Source organism: Rattus norvegicus, chromosome 3 (genome assembly GCF_021556685.1).
Source record: "Rattus norvegicus strain SHRSP/BbbUtx chromosome 3, alternate assembly SHRSP_T2T, whole genome shotgun sequence".
Classification (NCBI taxonomy): domain Eukaryota; kingdom Metazoa; phylum Chordata; class Mammalia; order Rodentia; family Muridae; genus Rattus; species Rattus norvegicus.
This window is the reverse complement of record NC_141536.1, coordinates 126,963,377-126,982,283: the sequence shown is the minus strand read 5'-3', so window position 1 is coordinate 126,982,283 and position 18,907 is coordinate 126,963,377. Positions and strand designations below refer to the sequence as shown.

Below are 18,907 nucleotides of genomic sequence, written 5' to 3'. Positions count from 1 at the left end.
TTTGGTTCTGTAAGACAGAGTCTTTCTGTGCCGCCAGGCTGTGTTCAAACTGCGGTCTTCCTTCCGCAGCCTACTGAGTGCTGCAATTACGGTGCCACCATATTCAGCTCTGCACCGGTACTTACAGTCCTTCGGTTGTGTTTCTAAGTGTAATTTATGATCTAATTTCTATTATCCTCCAGAGGTTGAAAAAATTATCACAGAGATAATGTTTCAGCTCTCAACATCTTAGGTCTAATGCTTCCCAATGGCTTGCTGTGCACAGATGTTAAGTATTGTTCAATAACATATGCATAAGACTAAAAGTGATTTAAAGTTGCATTAATTAACTTTTGGGGAGAGCAAAAGCTGCGCATATAGAGGAGCTTGTGTCCAGGCCTGACTCCTTGAGTTTAATTCTGAATTCTACAAGCTGGCAGGGGAGAAACCATCCTAAGCATTTTCCTTTGACTTCCACACTGGCTCTTAAATTGCTTTATTTTACAGAGAAAAAAAAAAAACCCACAGCATTCTTTATTTGAAGGATTTGTTTGTTTGTTTTCCAAACAGAGTTTCTCTATGTGAAACTTGCTGTCATGACCAGCCTGACCTTGAAGTCACATAGATCTGCCTGCTTCTGCCTCCCGAGTGCTGGGAGTAAAGGCATGTGTTACCATCATCTGGCTTGGAAGTTTTTTTGTTTTCTAAACATCATTTAAGACCATTGCCCTTTCTACTTTTCAACTTTTAGACATTTTATTTCTATTACTTCTTTGAAAATTTCAGGCAATATATTTTTCTCATATTCACCACTTTCCCTACTTCTTCCCTATCCACTCTCCCCTTTCCTCATACCAACATTGTGGGTTGTTTGTTTGTTTTGTTTTGGCCTATCAGTCTCAATTTATGCCACCCATTTAGTCTTGGTTATGTGGCTGTCCACTGGGATGTGTTTCACTTATTAGGGACCATACCCTTAAAGAAAACCAACATTCTCCCAGCAGCTATGGCTTGTGAGTAGCCCCTCAGTGAGGAGTGGGGAATTCCTGACCACCTTCCTTCTCTATGGGATTCTGCCTGGTCTGAGCTTGTTCAGGTCATGTGCATGCTATTCCAGTGGCTGCAGTCCATTTGAGCACTCTTATTTCCTTGTAGTACTCCACTATCTCTGGCTCTTACAGTCCTTCCACCCCCTCTTGGGAAGTGACTCCGGAGTCCTGGTTGGAGGATTGTTATCTATGTCTCATTTAGTTCTGAGCATTTCATAGTCTCTCATTTTCTGTATCTTGACCAGTCAGTGGTGTCTATGTTGACCATCTACTGCAGACAGAAGTTTCTAGTATTTACTAATATATGGATATAAAGATAAGCAATTAGGAGTCAGTTAATTACCATTGTATTTATTTAGCAAAATAACAATGGTAGGTTCTTCTCTACAACCTATGACCAGTCTAAACTCTGTAACCTCAGCTTTGATAATGGTACCCAGGCATGGGTTTCAACTCGTGGAGCAGACCTTAAATTCAATGAGGAGGTGGTTGGTTACTCTCATGGTGTCCGTGCCACTATTTTCAGGCCAGTCATTATTGTAGCTTGCAGGGTTCACAGCCTGGTAAGATTGATACTTACCTTTCCTCTCTGATAGTGTCAGAAGCACCATGCAGCACTATGAAAGCTAGTTGATAGTGATGAGTTTCCAGGTCAGGAAAGGCTGAGTTCTCCATATTCTATGACTCAGATATGTAGTGTGTCAGCAATAGAGTCTGCAAATAACCAACACATTGGCCATAGCCTGCAGTGTTTAAACGGTGGTCTGTGCGACAGTTTCAAAATAGTTTCAACAGCTTCAAAAATGCTAACCCATTCCTGGTTGTAGGCTTTTTATTTGTTCACCTGTAGTGCCTAGTAGGGAGATCATTTTGCCCTACCCACTTGTTCATCTTCATTACTGTTCTATTCACAATAATGGAGGAAGAGAAGCAATATAGATCTCTGTCAGCTGATGAATGGAGAGTGAAAATGTCGAACACTGACACAGTGGGGATATTATTCAGCTGTTTAGAAAAGTGAAAATATGAAAGTCCCAGGTAAATAGATGAATATCAAAATGACCATTTTCAGTGAGATAGCCCAGACCCAGAAAGACAGATTTTGCATCTTTTTCTCATTTGTGGATGGTGCTTTGAATCTTCAGATATATGTATTCTGTTTGCAACTCCCACAGAGGTCAGGAAGGTTAGTAAGGGCCATGGGACTGAGGGCTTTCAAGAAAGGACAGCTAGAATGTAACAGTATAAAGGGTTATAGTGAGAATACTGGAACATGAAGGGTTAAATGGATATCTTATGGAAAGGGAAGGATTAGGAGGGAATCCATAGTGATAACTAGCACATGAAACCTTTCAAACATGTCACAAGGAAATCTACAGCTGTCTACACTTCCTGAAATATTTACGTACATATGTAAAATTTTTAAAGGAGTTTCTTTTTACTTTTTAAAATATATTATTTATGATAACTTCATACATACATACAACATATTTTTATCATATTCACTCCAGCCCCTAGTCCTGCATATAACTCTGGATCTGTCTCCTCAACCTAAGGTCTCTGTGTGTCTGTATGTCCATGTGTTTGTTTATAACCCACTGAGTCCAGTTTGTGCTTCCCATTTGTGTGTGTGTGTGTGTGTGTGTGTGTGTGTGTGTGTGTGTGTAGGACCATCCATTGAAGCATGAGGGACCTCCCAGAGACCACATCTCTACAACTGTCATCAGTTACTTAGTAGCTTCTTACCTAGTTCTTCGTTTCCAATCCCAGAATGTGTAGAGACAGAGCCTACCTTTTGGGAACCATTGTCCTTTGCACTTTGGAGAGTTGTAATTCTCAGGACAGTCTTGTGGGGCTTCTCTGTGTCATGGATTTATAGTTGCCACTGTAATCCATGTAATATGACATCTCCTTAAAGCACACATAATCTAATACATTTTCAGTTGAAAAATTCCAACATTTGTTTAATAATTTAGGAAATAGCTTTTATATACTGTAAGGCTTTGATTTGGGTCCTAAATGTTTATATGAATTTAGATGGTCCTGTAGGAAAATGTAATACATCTCAGTTAAAGGGAAGAGTGGATTGCTTAGCACCAGAGAGACCTTGTCTATAATTTATTTAGTTTTGGCAGCAGAAGATGGTTTTCTTTTCTTCCCCTCTCCCCCTCTCCCTCCCTCCTCTCTTCCCTCCTCCCTCTCCTTTCATGTTTGGAATCAAACCTAATGCCTTGAGCATGCTGATTATATACTGTTGCACTGAGCTATACCCAGCCCTGAGGAAGGATTCTGCAGAGAGAAGGGAAAAATCGTTGAATATTCCTATGTCTACATTTTCTTTGGTTTTTGTCCAGTCTCCATATGTGTAGGTAGATAATTAAGACTTTGCTCACATGAACTTACAGTGGTCACTGTTAGAGGTATGTTTGCTGGAGACAAACATTGAATGAGACTTAGGTCTCCCTGTGACCAGAGCCATCTTTCTCTTTTCCTCCAAATACTCAAAAGAAGGTGCAGCTAATGGTGGTGAGGGGTCAGCAGGTGAGGGCATTTTCTTTTTTCTTTTGCCTTTTTAGAGGACCCAAGTTTAGTTTCCAGTACTCTCATGGTAACTTAAACCATTGATTGGTAACTCTAATTCCAAGGTATCCAGTGACTTCTGAACTCTGAGAACTAAGCACACATGGTACACATACGTGTGTGCAGGCAAAATGCTCACCCATATAAGTAAACCTAATAAAATAAGGAAGCCTTATGATGGTGTTGCTGAATTGTCCTGTGGGGCACAGAGACTTTTCCTTTTGGAAGAGAATCTTTACCAGCTATGATGCTGCTCTGAGGTCTAAACAGACATTGAGAGAGTTTAGTGTATTCTAATTGTTGCCTTGATTGACTATAACCTTGATCTTTACTAATAGGATAATTCCATGGCATACCGACTCCCAGATACATTCACATGCTTAGGATTTATTTTTTTTAGGTAATTAATTACATTGGAAATGCCGTCTCTCCCCCCAGACCCTCTCTTAAAGTTCTTCCTCCCATCTCCCCTGCTGTTCAACTCTGAGAGGGCTGCCGCCCTCCCTTGTGTATCCTTCCACCCTGATGCATCAAGTCTCTGCAGGATTAGGTGCATCCTCTCCCACTGAGGGAGACAAGGCAGACCTCTGCTGCATATGTACCCGGGTCCTCAGATGAGCCTGTGTATGCTTTGTGGTTCATGGCCCAGTCTCTGGGAGCTTCCAGGGGTCCAGGTTAGTTGACACTGTTGGTCTTCCTGTGGGGTTGCCATCTGCTTGAGGGCCTTCAATCCTTTCCCCAACTCTTCCACATGGGTCTCTGGCCTCCATCCAATGTCTGCATCTGTCTCAGTTAGCTGCTGGGTAGAGCCTCTCAGAGGGCAACTATGCTAGGCTGCTTTCCGAAAATACAACATAGCATCACTAATATTGTGTGGGGTTGGTACCTGCCCATGGGATGGGTCTCAAAATGGGACAGTCACTGATGAGCCGTTCCTTCAGTCTCTGCTTCATCTTTGTCCTTATATTTCTTTTAGACAGGTCCAATTTTGGGTCAAGTTTGGTAGGTAGGTTGGTATTCCCATCCCCCATTGGGGGTCCTGTCTGGCTACTGGAGGTGGTCTCTTCCGGTTCCAAATCCCCACTGTTGGGCATTTCAGCTAAGGTCACATACATTGACTCCTGGGGGCCTCCTTCATCCCGTGTCTCTGGGAGTTCCTAGAGAATCCCCCCACCTCAGCAGCTGCATATTTCCATTCATTCTCCTGGCCCTCTGGGACTTTCTCCTGTCTCTCCCAATGCTTGATCCTGCCCTCCTATTTCCCTTGTCTGCCCTTCTCCCACCTAGGTTCCTCCCTCCCTCTGCCTTCCATGATTATTTTGTTTCCATTTCTTAGTGGGATTGAAGTATCCTCACTTGAGCCTTCTTGTTTAACTTCTTTGGGTTAAAGACATTCTTAGAGCTAGCTGGTTGATCTTTAAGTTACTTTGTATGAATGAAAGACAGTTTTAATGGTAATGAGACAAGTGATAGATTAGCAACATCTTTTAGATGTTTCAGAATTAAAGAACCTAGAAGTAGAATTTTTCTGGTGAAAAATCTTTTTGTTTTGAACCCTTAAGAGATTTATGACCTTTAGAGCAGTTCACAGATGTCACTTCCATTCATTCTTGTAATAACTGTATAAAATCTGTCTCCATCTTAGAGCACCGAAAAAAATCACTATTAGAAAGTTGACTTCAATCTTTTCCATAATACTGGTGTGCTGTCTGACAAATTCATATGTATGTTTTTATTCTTAAAAAAAAAAAGCAACCAAAAACCTATAGTATACATAGTTGTTTTCTAGTCACAATTTTATCAGAAAAGTAACATAAATAACCTACTTCAGTCAAGGACAATAGGTGCATGTGTATCTGTGGTCCATGTATTTTTAAGTATTTATGGGGTGTAAGAGTGTAATGGTAAGTCTGTATAGTAACCGCGATTGTGTGCTTTAACCCAAGATTTCATTCCCATACAAATGAGCTCTGTGAGATTATTATGCCAAAAATACCAATATTTGTCTTTAATTCAATTTATCTACACTTCATAAAAGTCCTTAAATATTACTTCATTATCTTAAAATTTGCCTTGTAGTATATGAAGTCTGTGTAATGGTTTTGAAGTATTTATGAAGTAGTTCTGATTTTTGCAGGTGTTGTAGACTCTTAGGAATATAGAGCTTAATTTAGAACAGAATCCTCTTTTCTGCATTTTTTTATTTTTAAAACCACATTACAGTAAATCCATCTGCATAACCCAGCTCTACTGACATTGGCTTCTAGATCTTTCTATAGTGTTTTGGTTAGGCAGAAAAGTTCTTTTAGTTTACAGTATTCCAGTTGAAATGCTAGGACAGTTACTGCAGATAAACTGTGTGACATTCTGTTTGTGACACTTCCCCTGTAAAAATATATCATGTAGGATGCTGCGGCTGCATCAGCATTGCAGTTTATTTAAAACGAAGAAAAACAAGGAATTTTCATTCACGTAAACAGATTCTCTTTGATTTGTTTGTGCATTAAAGCTTGGGAAGACAAAACCTGTAATTTGATACTTTTGTAACTGAGGTTACTAAGATTAAAAAATGGAATGTGATTTATAATACTCAGCACATTCACCTTAAAAGCTCCTGTTGTTTTGTTTGGTGCCGATGATAGCCCCGTGCATTGTTATCAGACCTTGCTTTTCAAGTACATTTTGGTGCATTTCTATACTTTGATTCTCAGTCTTACCCATCAAAGAAGATGCATGCTGCTGAGGAGCAAGGCCGTTCCTGCTAAATCTTTCCTTAGTGGCAGCCTTTGACATCACATGAAGCCAGTTCTGAAGAAAAGGAGGAAGACTTGCTCAGACACTAGGGTAGCACAAACTGTAATTAATCACTATCCGGCTTGTTGTGCACACAGGGAGTGCAGATATACTCAGAGCATAAGTAGATGCTAAGTGAAGTGACAGCACAGGGACTTGAGCCTGACACTGTCCCTATGTGAACAGAACTGTAGCCTTCTGGGATGATAGTCTGTGATTCCACTGGCTGCCTTTCCGTCAAGTGTGGCTCCATGTGAGATTAGGAACTGGAACACTTACTTCATCCCCATGAACCTTTTCTGCCAGAGTCAATACCTTTATACATTTCTTTACCTTTTAGGGTCCCTCAATACACTTACGTTTTGCTCAGTACTCTGAATATCTAGCCACAGTGGTGCGGTAGCTACCTACCCTTGTGATGCTGGGGTTGTGCCTGGTTCTTTCATTCGTGCCCGGGGTTTGGCATACAGTTTGCAAACCTCGTCCTCAGCAGGACTGCTCTTGACCTAACAACCTACACCAACTTTTCTTTCTAATATATGGTAATGAATTTTTTCCCTGCCTCCTTTCATTCTGTTCTTATCCAGTAGTTTGTCTTTGTGGCACTGATGTCCAGAAAACCCTTGTGGTAGGAGACATTTGCTTATCACTTTAAATCCTTTAATATGTGGGACTGGGGAGAAGGCACAGAGATAGATACCTTCTAGTTAGTGGCAACAGTTTTCTGTCACCAGTTGCCATGCATATTATTAACAACAGAAAGAAGACTACGTCACAGAGTTAAACAAGGGATTGATGAGAAGGTGACAGTGTCTTGCACTCCAGGATGGCAAATGCTATTCTCTTCTCCTCTGAATGGGTCCCTCACTCTTGGAAGTCTGCATGGAATTGTGTTTAAAAACATGGATGGTAGCATTTCTTGGCTCACTTAGATCACAGATCTTTTCACATACAAATTTTTAGTCCTTTAATTATTGAGATTAAGAGAAAAATAATGAAATAATAAAAAATGAGGAGTTTTAAATGTTGCACTTAAGGAGTAGTTCAGATATTTTTGAGTTATAATTGTACCAGGCCTACTAGATCCTGTGCACTCTGTGTAATCGTGTCCGATGTCGCACACCAGGTCTGTGCACTCTGTGAAGTCATGTCTGATGTCTCACACCGGGTGAATACTAACCCCCGTGTGGTCACACCGCCCTGGTAAACACTCATATCCCTTTGTTCCACAGGAAAATGACTCGGGCGCTTTGGACACAGTGGGTGCTGTGGTTGTCGATCATGAAGGGAATGTTGCTGCTGCTGTCTCCAGTGGAGGCTTGGCCTTGAAACATCCAGGGAGAGTTGGGCAGGTAAGGATTTGTGGGTTTCTTAAACCCCTTTTAAAACAAAATCAGGTCTTTTCAAAGCATGACTTTTAAACTACAAGGTACATTTTTCCCTTGGAAAAAAATCAAAATCCTTGTTCTTGAACATTTTTTTTTTATAGATCAAGAACAAAATTCCTTTTCAATTTTATTTCTTTAAAGCACCATCTCACAGTGACAGGCTCTTGCTGATTTTTATAACCAGTAATCCGTGCCCTCACTCTTCAGCAGCCTAGGTGGCACCGGCCTGTGTTTGCAGTAGACATCCAAAAAATATGTATTGATTTCTATCTTTCTTAGTGAATACCACTCTGTAGGAGTAAGTGTTCCATGCCCATTGCCCGTTGCTTTTTAAGTGTTTACACGGTTTTAGAGTAACACTTTTTATTCCCTTCATTCAAGTCACAGTGACATTTTGGCATTCTATGTCTCTCCTCTGACTTTAGCCATTTCACAGTGTAGTAAAGATTTCCAGTCATCCCTGTAGCTAGTGATGAAGAGGCTGTAAGTGATGTGATGCTTACTTAATTTTAGTTCTCTGGCAGAACTTTTTTCAATATGCCTTCACCACCTTCAATCTGCTGTATTCAAAATGAAACCTAATATTGACTTTGATATACTAAGGGCAGTGGGTTTTATGACCTGATTTTGTACATTTCTTATGACCTTAGTAAATATTTGTGAATCAGGACACTCTGCTGTAGTCTTTTAAAGAGGGGTGAAGACTTTATTTAAAACTCAGCATCTGGATCTTCTCTTACATTTGAAATAAAACTCACTAGTTTTATCTCTCTCACCTTTGAAGCACAGTCAATGTCACTGTTGCTTTGTTCATGGTTGTTAGTGATTGCCTGGATCAGACTGATTTGTGGGAGACATCTTTGCAAAGCTCCCAGTGATATTCTCCATCATCCCTTGATGTGGACAGGTTTCTTACAGTCTTATACTAGGGGGTGTGGATGGTAACAGTAACTGATTTCCTGTTCCTTTTCGCCTATCATATAGACAATTTATGGGGAACGAGTATTTCCTATGTTAGTACTTTTCACTCACTATGAAAGCCTTTATTCAGTCACATTTCCCCACGTTACGGAACTGTATATTTGTCAAGTTTAGAGTAAGAAACCAAGCTGTCTTAGTCGGGTTTGGATGTCTTGGTAGAGATGATAGGAAGGCGCTAACAGTTGCCTCTATTACTTTGTAATCCCCCCACTTTCTCTGCTTTTTGTTTGACTGGGGTAGTCAGATAATAACAGCAGCAGAATTAAGGTTTGGCTGATGTTAGCAGGATGCTAACATCTATCCAGAAGTCCTGAAGCCATGCTGCCACCACAAAGGGAACTTCTATGAAATTTATACATTGATCGGCATCACTTGGCTTGTTTAAAAATACACAATTGTGAAAGCTAAAAAGCCATACAAATATGTGGAGTAGAGGAGTCAAAGTCCTCGCAGAGGAAAACACAGTTGCTTAGTTGTATTAAATTGCTGGGTCAAAGAGACATCATGAATTTGGAGATCTGAATGAAGCACAAAACTATGTCCTCCCAAAGGCTAAGTAAACATGTGCAGAAGTGAGACACAGTTCAGTGCTCGAATGCACTCTGTGAAAATTACCTTACCTGCTCTAGATATTTAATAGAAAGCAGATTGTAAAATTTAATTTGAACTAGAATATACTTGCTTTAGTGTGTAATCATTATGGTTTATAGATGGTATATGAGAAAATAATTAATAGATTTTCCTAGTTCCCAAGTTCTGGAAGATGAAATGCTGTAGTTCGTACCTCGCTGTGCTCACCATACTTCCCTGTAATAATAGCCACACCGCTGCCATTGGCCATACACTAGCAGATAAAATGTCAAGGTTTTGTGCCATTCTATGATCTTTTATTTAATGTTCTTAGACCCCAATCACTCTAATCCTCTACCAAGTAGGAATGTCCATGAAGCAACCATCTGTTTCTATTATGAGAACTCACTACCTTACACAGGAACACCTTATACTGCTGAGCCTTTCTAATTGACACAAAGTTCATTTAATGGTGCAGATATCTATTTATTATAGCTTCATCTATAGTCCTGATTGTACTCTCTGGACAAACCTTAATTCCCTTCTAAAGCCTTAAATGGTTCACAGTAGCTATTCTGTTTCTCTTTTCACTTCAACACCAAAGCTTTCTTCCAACCATCTTTGAGTAGGAATCAGAGATTATCAGAATGAAATCTCCCATATCCATGGGAACCACAGTCGATATCCCCACCTTTTACCTCACTGCAGCAGTCTCTGAGTGTGATACTGCACACTTCCCCCGGCAGATGCAGCACGATCAGCACTTCAAGGTTCAAGTTCAGCTTCATTTTGAGTTTGAGGACAGGCTGGGTTATAGGAGATTCTGTCTGAAAAAAAAAATCCTAAAACAATAACTCTTCCCAAAGTAAAACCAACAACCAGTATGGCCCAGAGTAGGAAATCTTTTCTTACTTTTGAAAATACTATGTTAAAACATGCTTTGTTTTCCTCCTAGCACTTCTGGGTCAATCTAAGAACAGAAAGACTTTAGAATTGATTTAATACATGGAGTTCATAATAGAGCCAGCAGGAGCTTATGATAAGCCATTCAACCAGCCCTCCTGGGACAAAGCTGAGGCAACCAAAATACAAGCGAATGTGTGGAAGAAACCACCATCCTTCACCAAGAATTCCGGACACTTCCCCATGCCATGTCCTGCCCTGATCATCCAAAACCTTAATTTTTTGTTTTCTGTTTTTGGTTTAAAGGTGACGGCACCTTTCAGAAAGCCAGAGAAGATGCTTTCTTAAGAAAGCATGCACAATACTACTTATCCTTGTTTTCTTCTCTTTAAGAAAACTCCTTTCATAATATTTACTCTTAATACCATGGCCTTAAACTATCTTCCTTCTTAAACATCTGAAATTATTTAGAATGGGACAGTAACAAACAATGCAGTAATAATATAGACTTTGTGCCTCCACTATTCAACTCATTGAGTAAAACACAGTCATTTCAAACAAGCCTTTAAAAAATGTTTAAAAGCTCCCTACCTTTTTTAGTAGTAAAATTGTATTAGAGGTGTTATATAGTAAAAATATTTTATATATGTGATAGATATACACTGTCTCAGGACTATTGTTTTCTATAGAATGAGCATTCTCATGTAGTAAAAGATGTCAGAGACCTGCAATCCCAGCTTCCTGCTTCTGGTTTGTCAGGCTAGCCAGCTTGTCCTTGGGATTCTGTTTCTGACCATCTAGTTCTGAGATTACAGGTGGCTGCCATGCCTTCCTGACTTTTATGTTGGTTTTGGGATCCAAATTCTGATCCTTCTGCTCGCAGGGAAAGTGCTCTATCCACTGAGCTGTTTCCTCAGCCCCATTAATTTTTCAAATGACATATAATGCCTACATATATTTATGAGGCATAATATGGTTTGACTCAAGTATATATTGGTTTATTAAATGTTGCTAGCTCTTAAATGTTGCTAGGGGAGAATAGAGTGAAGGGAACAGAGAGAGACTAGTACAAGATACAGTAGGTAGGAAGAATAAGTTCTGGTATCTTTGACATGGCAGAGTGAGTGTATGGTTAATAGTAATGTATTATTATTGCATATTTAGAAAGAGATGATACATCCTTGAGCATTTTGAAACTATTGTTTGCAAAGTTGTTATGCAACTTCTGCTATTATAAACTATTTTTTACTTTATGTTTTCTATTTCTCTCTGTGAAAGCACTCTCTCTCTCTCTCTGTCTCTGTGTGTGTGTGTGTGTGTGTGTGTGTGTGTGTGTGTGTGTGCATGTGTACATGTGTGTGCACAAGAAAACAACTCCTGTGTGGTTCTTCAGCCTTCCCTTTGTTTTCAGTCCACCTTTTTTTTTTTTATTAAGACAGGGACTCTTGTATTTTTATTTTAATTAGCATGTAGTTTAATAGGTTTCACTATGACACTTTCTATTTTGTGTTTTGTTAATAAACTGTTGTATTAGATAGGCTGTGACTTTTATCTTGTATTGAAAACTGGTAATTACATGTAATAGGAAGTATTATATGCATCTATTTTCTGTTTTCATAGGCTGCTCTTTATGGATGTGGCTGCTGGGCTGAAAATACTGGAGCTCATAACCCCTACTCCACAGCTGTGAGTACCTCAGGTATTTGCAGCTTTCATGGCCATTTTTCATGAGTACAGCTCTGTTAGTCACATAATGATTAAAATCAGTATTTGGGGGAAACATTCATGAATGCATTGATTCATGAAAAATATCATTGGAAGATTTTAAAGATTGTTTGGTTTCTTATTATAAATGTTTTACAAACTTTATCGGTACAACTCTGATATTAGCTACAACTGATTATATATTATCTAACGACCCACCATAATCATATTCATATCACAAGTGATGTCAGAGTAGTGAGGCATTTCAAAAATTATCATGTAGTATCTTGAGTAAAATATGGACATAAAACTCACATGGTGCTTCAGACTCTATATCTGATGACATTTCCGCTAACTATCCTTTTAATAAAGCGTAGAACCCCTTTTGTATGCATATTAAGAGAGTTTATCATGTAGTAATGATTGAAATAGAATGAACATGTGCGAAGTGGTATATATGTCTGTGTGTATGAGCGTGTGTGTGTGTGTGTGTGTGTGTGTGTGTGTGTGTGTGCGTGTGTGTTTCTGTGTGCTATAGGTATGGGAAATAGGGGTGGAACAATTTAATGTGGAGAGTAATAGTCTGTTTCCAGATTTTTATAATACAGGTACCACAGTTACTCGAAGCTCTTTCTCTTTGTGTGATGCTACCAGTAGACAAGGCCAATGCTGGTTCACTCTTCCCATGTATCCATCCAGGCTTACCTCATCCATGCAGCATAGATACATCTTGCTTTCTTTCCTTTGCCTCTTCAATTTCTGACCACATTGGTTCTTGATCTAGAACAGTAGCTTGCCTATGCTTCTTGCTTTCTCATCCTGTGACCTCCTGTAATATACAATGTATTAGTAAATAGTCATAAACTGTTTGAACTCACTGACATGCTGTTCCTGTAGTCCAGGCTGTGCCTTCCCCCACTTCAGATCCAAGTGTGTTTACCTTAGAGTATCCTACAAGATCCCTTCACCTGGAATGGGATGGTCCTCTAGACCTGTGAGAAAATGAAAGGGAGAATGGTACAACAGCCCAAAAGTAAGATATTATGTCCTTGAGGATGCAAAAGAGTAAATAGAGCAAAAATAAAAACTTTGTATATTTGAACATGGCTGGGAGGCGAATAATTCCTAAGCACCTCCTCAAAACAAAAGATCCAACTACAGTTTATGCCACTGAATACCCAGGAGGAGCCCACCCAGGAGATTCTCTGCCTGAGACCTTCTCCATCCACACATGCTCCAACTGATACCCGCCAGTCCAGCTGGTATGGTTTCCCCCATGTTCCCTAGTCACCTTCTGCTGGATCCTCAAGTGCTTCATTGCCGCGCCCAACCTCGACCAGCAAGGAAGACACGACCACAGGAGATCTTCTTCAAGCAGTTTTACTCAGGAACCTTGATATAATCTTCTGACTCTCTCTTTCTTCTGGCTCTCTCTCTTCTGACTCTCTCTCTCTCTTCTCTTTCTTCTGACTCTCTCTCTCTCTCTTCTCTTTCTTCTGACTCTCTCTTCTCTTCTCTTTCTTCTGACTCTCTCTTCTCTTCTCTTTCTTCTGACTCTCTCTCTTCTCTTTCTTCTGACTCTCTTCTCTTCTCTTTCTTCTGACTCTCTTCTCTTCTCTTTCTTCTGACTCTCTCTTCTCTTCTCTTTCTTCTGACTCTCTCTCTTCTCTTTCTTCTGACTGACTCTCTCTCTCTCTCTCTCTCTCTCTCTCTCTCTCTCTCTCTCCCCTGACTGTCTCCTGACTCTCTCTTTCTCTCTTCTGACTCTCTCTCCTGACTGTCTCTCTTCTTCTGACTCTCTCTCTTCTCTGTCCTCCCTTCTGACTCTCTCTCCTGACTGTCTCTCTTCTTCTGACTCTCTCTCTTCTCTGTCCTCCCTTCTGACTCTCTCTCTTCCCGGGAAACGCCCTGCACCACACTTAAATAGCTAGCACTGGCCAGTCCTAGCAAGCCATGTGGGTCATGTAGATAGGTTGTCACTATGCAGAAGCTAGTGGGTCAGGCAGACATAGCCAAATAAGGACTTGTTTACTGCAAGGAGCGCTCACCATTGGGAGGGTGGAAGGCGGAAACCAGCGCCATCTTTGAGGCGCGGCACGTCACAGCTCTCTACACTTTATCAGGTGGTTCACTGTCTCCTACTGCTGCTGCTGCTCCTCCTCCCATTCTCCTTTCCTCATCTTCCTTCCTCCTCGTCCTTCTCATTCTTGTTCTTGTTCTTCCTTCCTCTTCATTTTTCATTTCTAGTTTTTATCTTTCTTTCATGCTTGCTGCAGTTAACAAGCCCAGTTCTTCAGAACAGAAAGCGTGACTCTTATGGACATTTTCTGTCCAACACATGTAGAATACAGGCATTGCCCATTATGGCATAGAGTGTGGTGCTCTCTCCATTGTCTGACTTCTTTTCTTCTTTGACCTGCTTCGTCTCAGCCATCCTCATTGGATTTTCTTCCTCTTGAAAACAGCCCTGGGTTGGGTTCTCTTCATTTCTCTGTCTGCCCTCTCTTTCTGATTTGGTGTCTTTGCCATCCTCATGATTTGAGCTTATTGTCTATGCCTATTAACTTCTCCATCTGTATCTACTCTGAGTTTTCTCTGAAACTCTACATAGATCCTTTCTGCTTCATACTGAGTATTCCACTGTGCATTTTATGTATGTAATTGTTGTGCCCACCACATGACCACCTTTTGTCCAATGGTTTTCTTCTTTAAAAATTTTACAAAATTACAGTAATTTTATTGTATGTATGGGGGTCACGTGTGTGTGCCACACTGCATGTGTAGAGGTCAGAGGACAACCACAGGAGTGACTTCTCTCATCCCACTATAGGGAACAGGGATCAGACAGGTTGGCAGACTTAACCTGATGAGCCATTTCTCTGACCCTCCTAGCCGTTTTCTTCCTTTCACTCATTTCTTCTTTTATTCTTTTAGATATTAACTATTGGCACTCTTCTAATACTTGTTGCTTCTTACTATTTTTACTGAAATGTCTGTTATTTCAGACTTGTGTTTTCTGACCTGCTGTTTGTGGCTTCCATCTAACCTGTCTCCTTCCTTTGTATCAGAAGGAAAAATAATCTTTGTAAGTTACTAGGCTATTAGGCAAAGCTGATATACAAATTAATAATAAAAACATCCCAATATAACTATAAAAATTCCTTTTGTCTTTTATTTTGAATGGAAAAACAAAATATAATAATGCATTAATTTTCAATTTAGTCTTTGTGGCACATAAAAGTCTTGCTGTACAGTATCAGAAATTAGCTAATGTATATATATAGTCCCATCTTTAGAAAATTACGTGAATGTGCTGGTCTGGAACACTGCTCCATTTTACTTTCCCACATTATTCTCAAGGTTGTGTATTATGTTAGCTTTGGCTTTAGCTAATGTCTCCTTCACTGAGTTAGTTCACTGTCTTGGTGTTATCTTCACACCTGGATATTTGGAACTGTCCTGAGAGTCTGCCTAACTGTCACTTTGTGGAGGAGATTGTCCTCTTTCAGTTAGCTACTCACCAACCAAGTCCTGTCTGAAGCTTGTGACATGGAAGTTAGAATGTACACATGCTGCATGGCTTTGATCTTGCTAAGGAGAGTGCAATGGCAGCATTTGAGCCATTAAGGTCTTTAAAGCTCCCTTTGCTCTATCCCTCCACTTTGTGTCTCCCGCAGCATTTGTTTCCCTTCATGGCATCCATAGTTGCAGCTGAATGTGGATATGCAGCAAGTTAAAAGATTAAATGCCAGAACTGGAGGATGACAGGACAGATTTCCTGCTCCTCCTTCCTGTAGGACTGTGTTTGCTTCATTCTTATTTTTCCTGGGGCTGTTGGGATGAGGCTGATGATAGAAACACACGGCAGGGTTGGATGTCCAAGTCCTAGGAAAGGGTAACACAGAATTTCACAATTGTTTGTCCAGGATAAAAGAGACTCGTGCCTTGGGCTATTGTAGAGAATCCAGAGACCTGGCCAGTGTTTTGGGTTTATATATCTTGGAAAGTGATAATTGAAAAGCAGAGAGAAGATAGTTAGTTATGGTCTGGATAGGGCTCTCCCAAGGCCAGGCAGGCAATTTGGTCATTAGCCCGAGGAATATACTCCAGCATCTTGTTCTCATCATTGGGTGGGGAGGAATGAGTAGGGTGTGTATGTGATAGGAACTACTCTTGCAACTCTGACAAATGTCCTAGATTCGTGGGACTCTGCAACACAGGGCAAGGAGCAGAACAGTCACCGTGGTTCTTGTCCAGACTTGGAGTTGTATTTGTTAGTTGTTAATAACACAGCGAGAATAACTGGACATTACTGTAAGTTGTAGAGTCATCCGACACAGAGGTCCCCAGTGTCCATCTGAGTCTACTGTTTATGTTCTATCGACTGTCACCTCTTTTGTGAAATACACTGTCATTTAATACTATTACTGGAAACAAAAATAATACCAGTTGAAGAATGGTAAAAGCATTTTCACTTCACTTAATATATGGCTGTTTCTTTATAGGAAATAAGGAAGTGAGTATGTTCCTTCATTGATAATTGTGTGCTTCACTGGCAATAAATTTACTCCCTAGTCTGTGCCTTAGGTTTACAATCATTTTCAGCTTCACTTCTGTATGATACCAATCCTTTGAACAGATGTAAATCGCAAACAAAATGAACACGTCCAGTTTTCACATAGTGCTTAATGGACGACAAATGAGAACATCTTGTACCAAGGAATAGCGACAGCTTGTAGTGACAGAGCTTATAGGAACCCGTGAGAGGATAGCATACCTGGTGATCTAGAACATTCCTTTCATTTTTCCCACTCACCCTGTTTTTGAGACTAAGTTTCAGGTAGCCAAAACTAGCTGGAACTTTGATTAGCCTGCCTCCGCTCATCAGTGGTAAAGATTACAGATGTGAGTTCTCGTGTCTACTCAGGATTTTTAAAATATGAAAAAAGCATATTTCAGAACTGATAAATTATTTAAACGTTTTTATTGTTGCTCTTTAAAAAGGAAAATAAGTAGCTTGTGCCATTTTGAAGTAGTAGGACACGCTTATGAGAAACAGGACTGTAGGTGTGTCGGCATCTCTGGAGCGCCTGTCATAGAGCTTTCCCCATGGAGAAGCAATGTGTAAGGAGATGTGCCCGTGGCTCCACCTCCTGCTTACTCTTTCTAGAAGGTTAGTCACCGTAGAACTTTAAAGTAGGATTTAGTTATCTTCTGAATTTGGATTTGAACATTCTTTTTTAGTAATAGATGAGATGTATAGATACATGTATGTTGCTCTCAGGCTAAGGAAAAGAAAAAGGTATGAAGAAGGTAGGAAGGAGTACAAGATCAGAAGCTGTAGATTGAGGTTATGCTCTGGTTGACCTTAAGGTTGGTCTTCTGTTAGTTCTCCTGCTCCTCTCTTGTCTCCTTTCCCTCTTCCTCCTTCTGCTTTTTGCCCTTCTATTGAAAATAGATTTTTTTTCCTTACACAGTATAGCCTGATCATAGTTCTCGTCACTCTACTCCCAGTCCCTCCCTCCTATCCAGTTTTACCTTCTTTTTATCTCTCATTAGAAAACAAACAGGCTTCTAAGGGATAATATCTATCTGTCCGTCCGTCTGTCTGTCTGTCTGTCTGTCTATCTGATAATAAAGCATATATATGCCTTCTTTTGATAGGTAAATTACCACACACACACACACACACACGTACACACACACACACACACACACACACACACACACACACACACACGCACAGAACCAACATCAGAATATGATAAACCAAACACAAGGAAAAGAGTCCAAGAAACATATAGCCACAGAGACCCACTTGTTTGCACATTCAGAAATCCATAAAAACACTAAACTAGAAGCCATAATATATACAAAGAACCTGTAAGGTAAAAAGTGATTGAAAGAAAATACAAATAAAAATAAGATTAAAAAAAGTAAAAAAGCTCCAACATGATATTATGACATTATGAAACAAGGAACCTCCAAAGTTCCCTTGAGCTTGAGTTTGTTTTGTTTTGTGGTGTGTGTGTGTGTGTGTGTGTGTGTGTGTGTGTGTGTGTACCTCAAAGTCCACCTCTACAGTGACACACTTCCTCCAAAAACACCACACCTACTCCAAATAGGCCATATCTCCTAGTAGTGCTACTCCGTATGGGCCAGGCATTTAAAAATACGAGTTTATAGGGGCCATAACTATTCAAACCACCACATTTCACTCCCTGGCCTCCATAGGCTTATAGCAATAACATAATGCAGAAATGCATTTAGTCCAACTTCAAAAGTCCTCATATCATAGTCTCATCAATGTTTAGAAGTTCAAAGTCTCTTCTGAGATCATGCAGTTTCTTAACTGTAATCTCCTATAATATCAAAATAAGAAAGCAGATCACATACCAAAGCAAGACCGAAAACCACCTGGACAAACTCCAAACTCTGCATCTCCATGTCTGATGTCAAATGTTCTTCACATCTCCGCCTTCGGCTTTGTTGACAGCCACACTCATTTTTCTCTTGGGCTGGTTCCATTTCCTCAGCAGGTATCCCACAGCTCTGGTGTCTCTGAACTCTTGGGGTTTCCGAGACTTCATCTGCATAGCTTCTGAACACAGCTTTTGCTGCTGCTGCTCTGGGTGGTCATCCTGTGGTCCTGGCATCTGAAACGCTGAGGTCTTCTGCTGCATCTGGGCTGCACTTTCACCAATAGCCTTTCACAGGCTCTCTTTAGGGTGCCAAGTCTCAACTTCTCTGCATTACTCCTTCAATCCTGGGCCTTCAACTGCCATTGAGGCTGCACCTTCACTAATGGCTCCTATTGGCCTCTCATAGTGCCAAGCCTCAGCTGTTCTTCATGACCCCCTTATGCCTTCACAACCAGTACCACCTTGGTGACTCTTACACATAACCCAGTCTGGCTGCCAGCAAAAGGCACAACCCTGGCTGCCTCATACAATGGTATTT

General features: G+C 40.4%; 1 protein-coding gene and 1 long non-coding RNA gene across 27 annotated transcripts in view; one reads left to right on the top strand and one right to left on the bottom strand.

Annotated features, from left to right (window-relative positions):
- Tasp1 (taspase 1) overlaps positions 1-18,907 on the top strand; it is a 237,062-nt gene that overhangs the window by 112,980 nt on the left and 105,175 nt on the right. For 16 of the 26 annotated variants that reach the window (XM_087652188.1, XM_087652186.1, XM_087652185.1 and 13 more), the window contains 2 exon segments: positions 7,634-7,753; positions 11,864-11,942. In XM_087652188.1, the coding sequence (XP_087508314.1) occupies positions 7,634-7,753; positions 11,864-11,942 (199 nt within the window). 26 annotated transcript variants of the gene reach the window in all.
- On the bottom strand, positions 3,978-13,844 carry LOC147995715 (uncharacterized). Its single transcript, XR_015683845.1, has 5 exons — positions 13,239-13,844; positions 12,888-12,939; positions 12,653-12,776; positions 10,039-10,167; positions 3,978-6,416 (listed from the first exon to the last, which is right to left on the bottom strand). It is a non-coding gene; the product is annotated as an uncharacterized LOC147995715 (long non-coding RNA).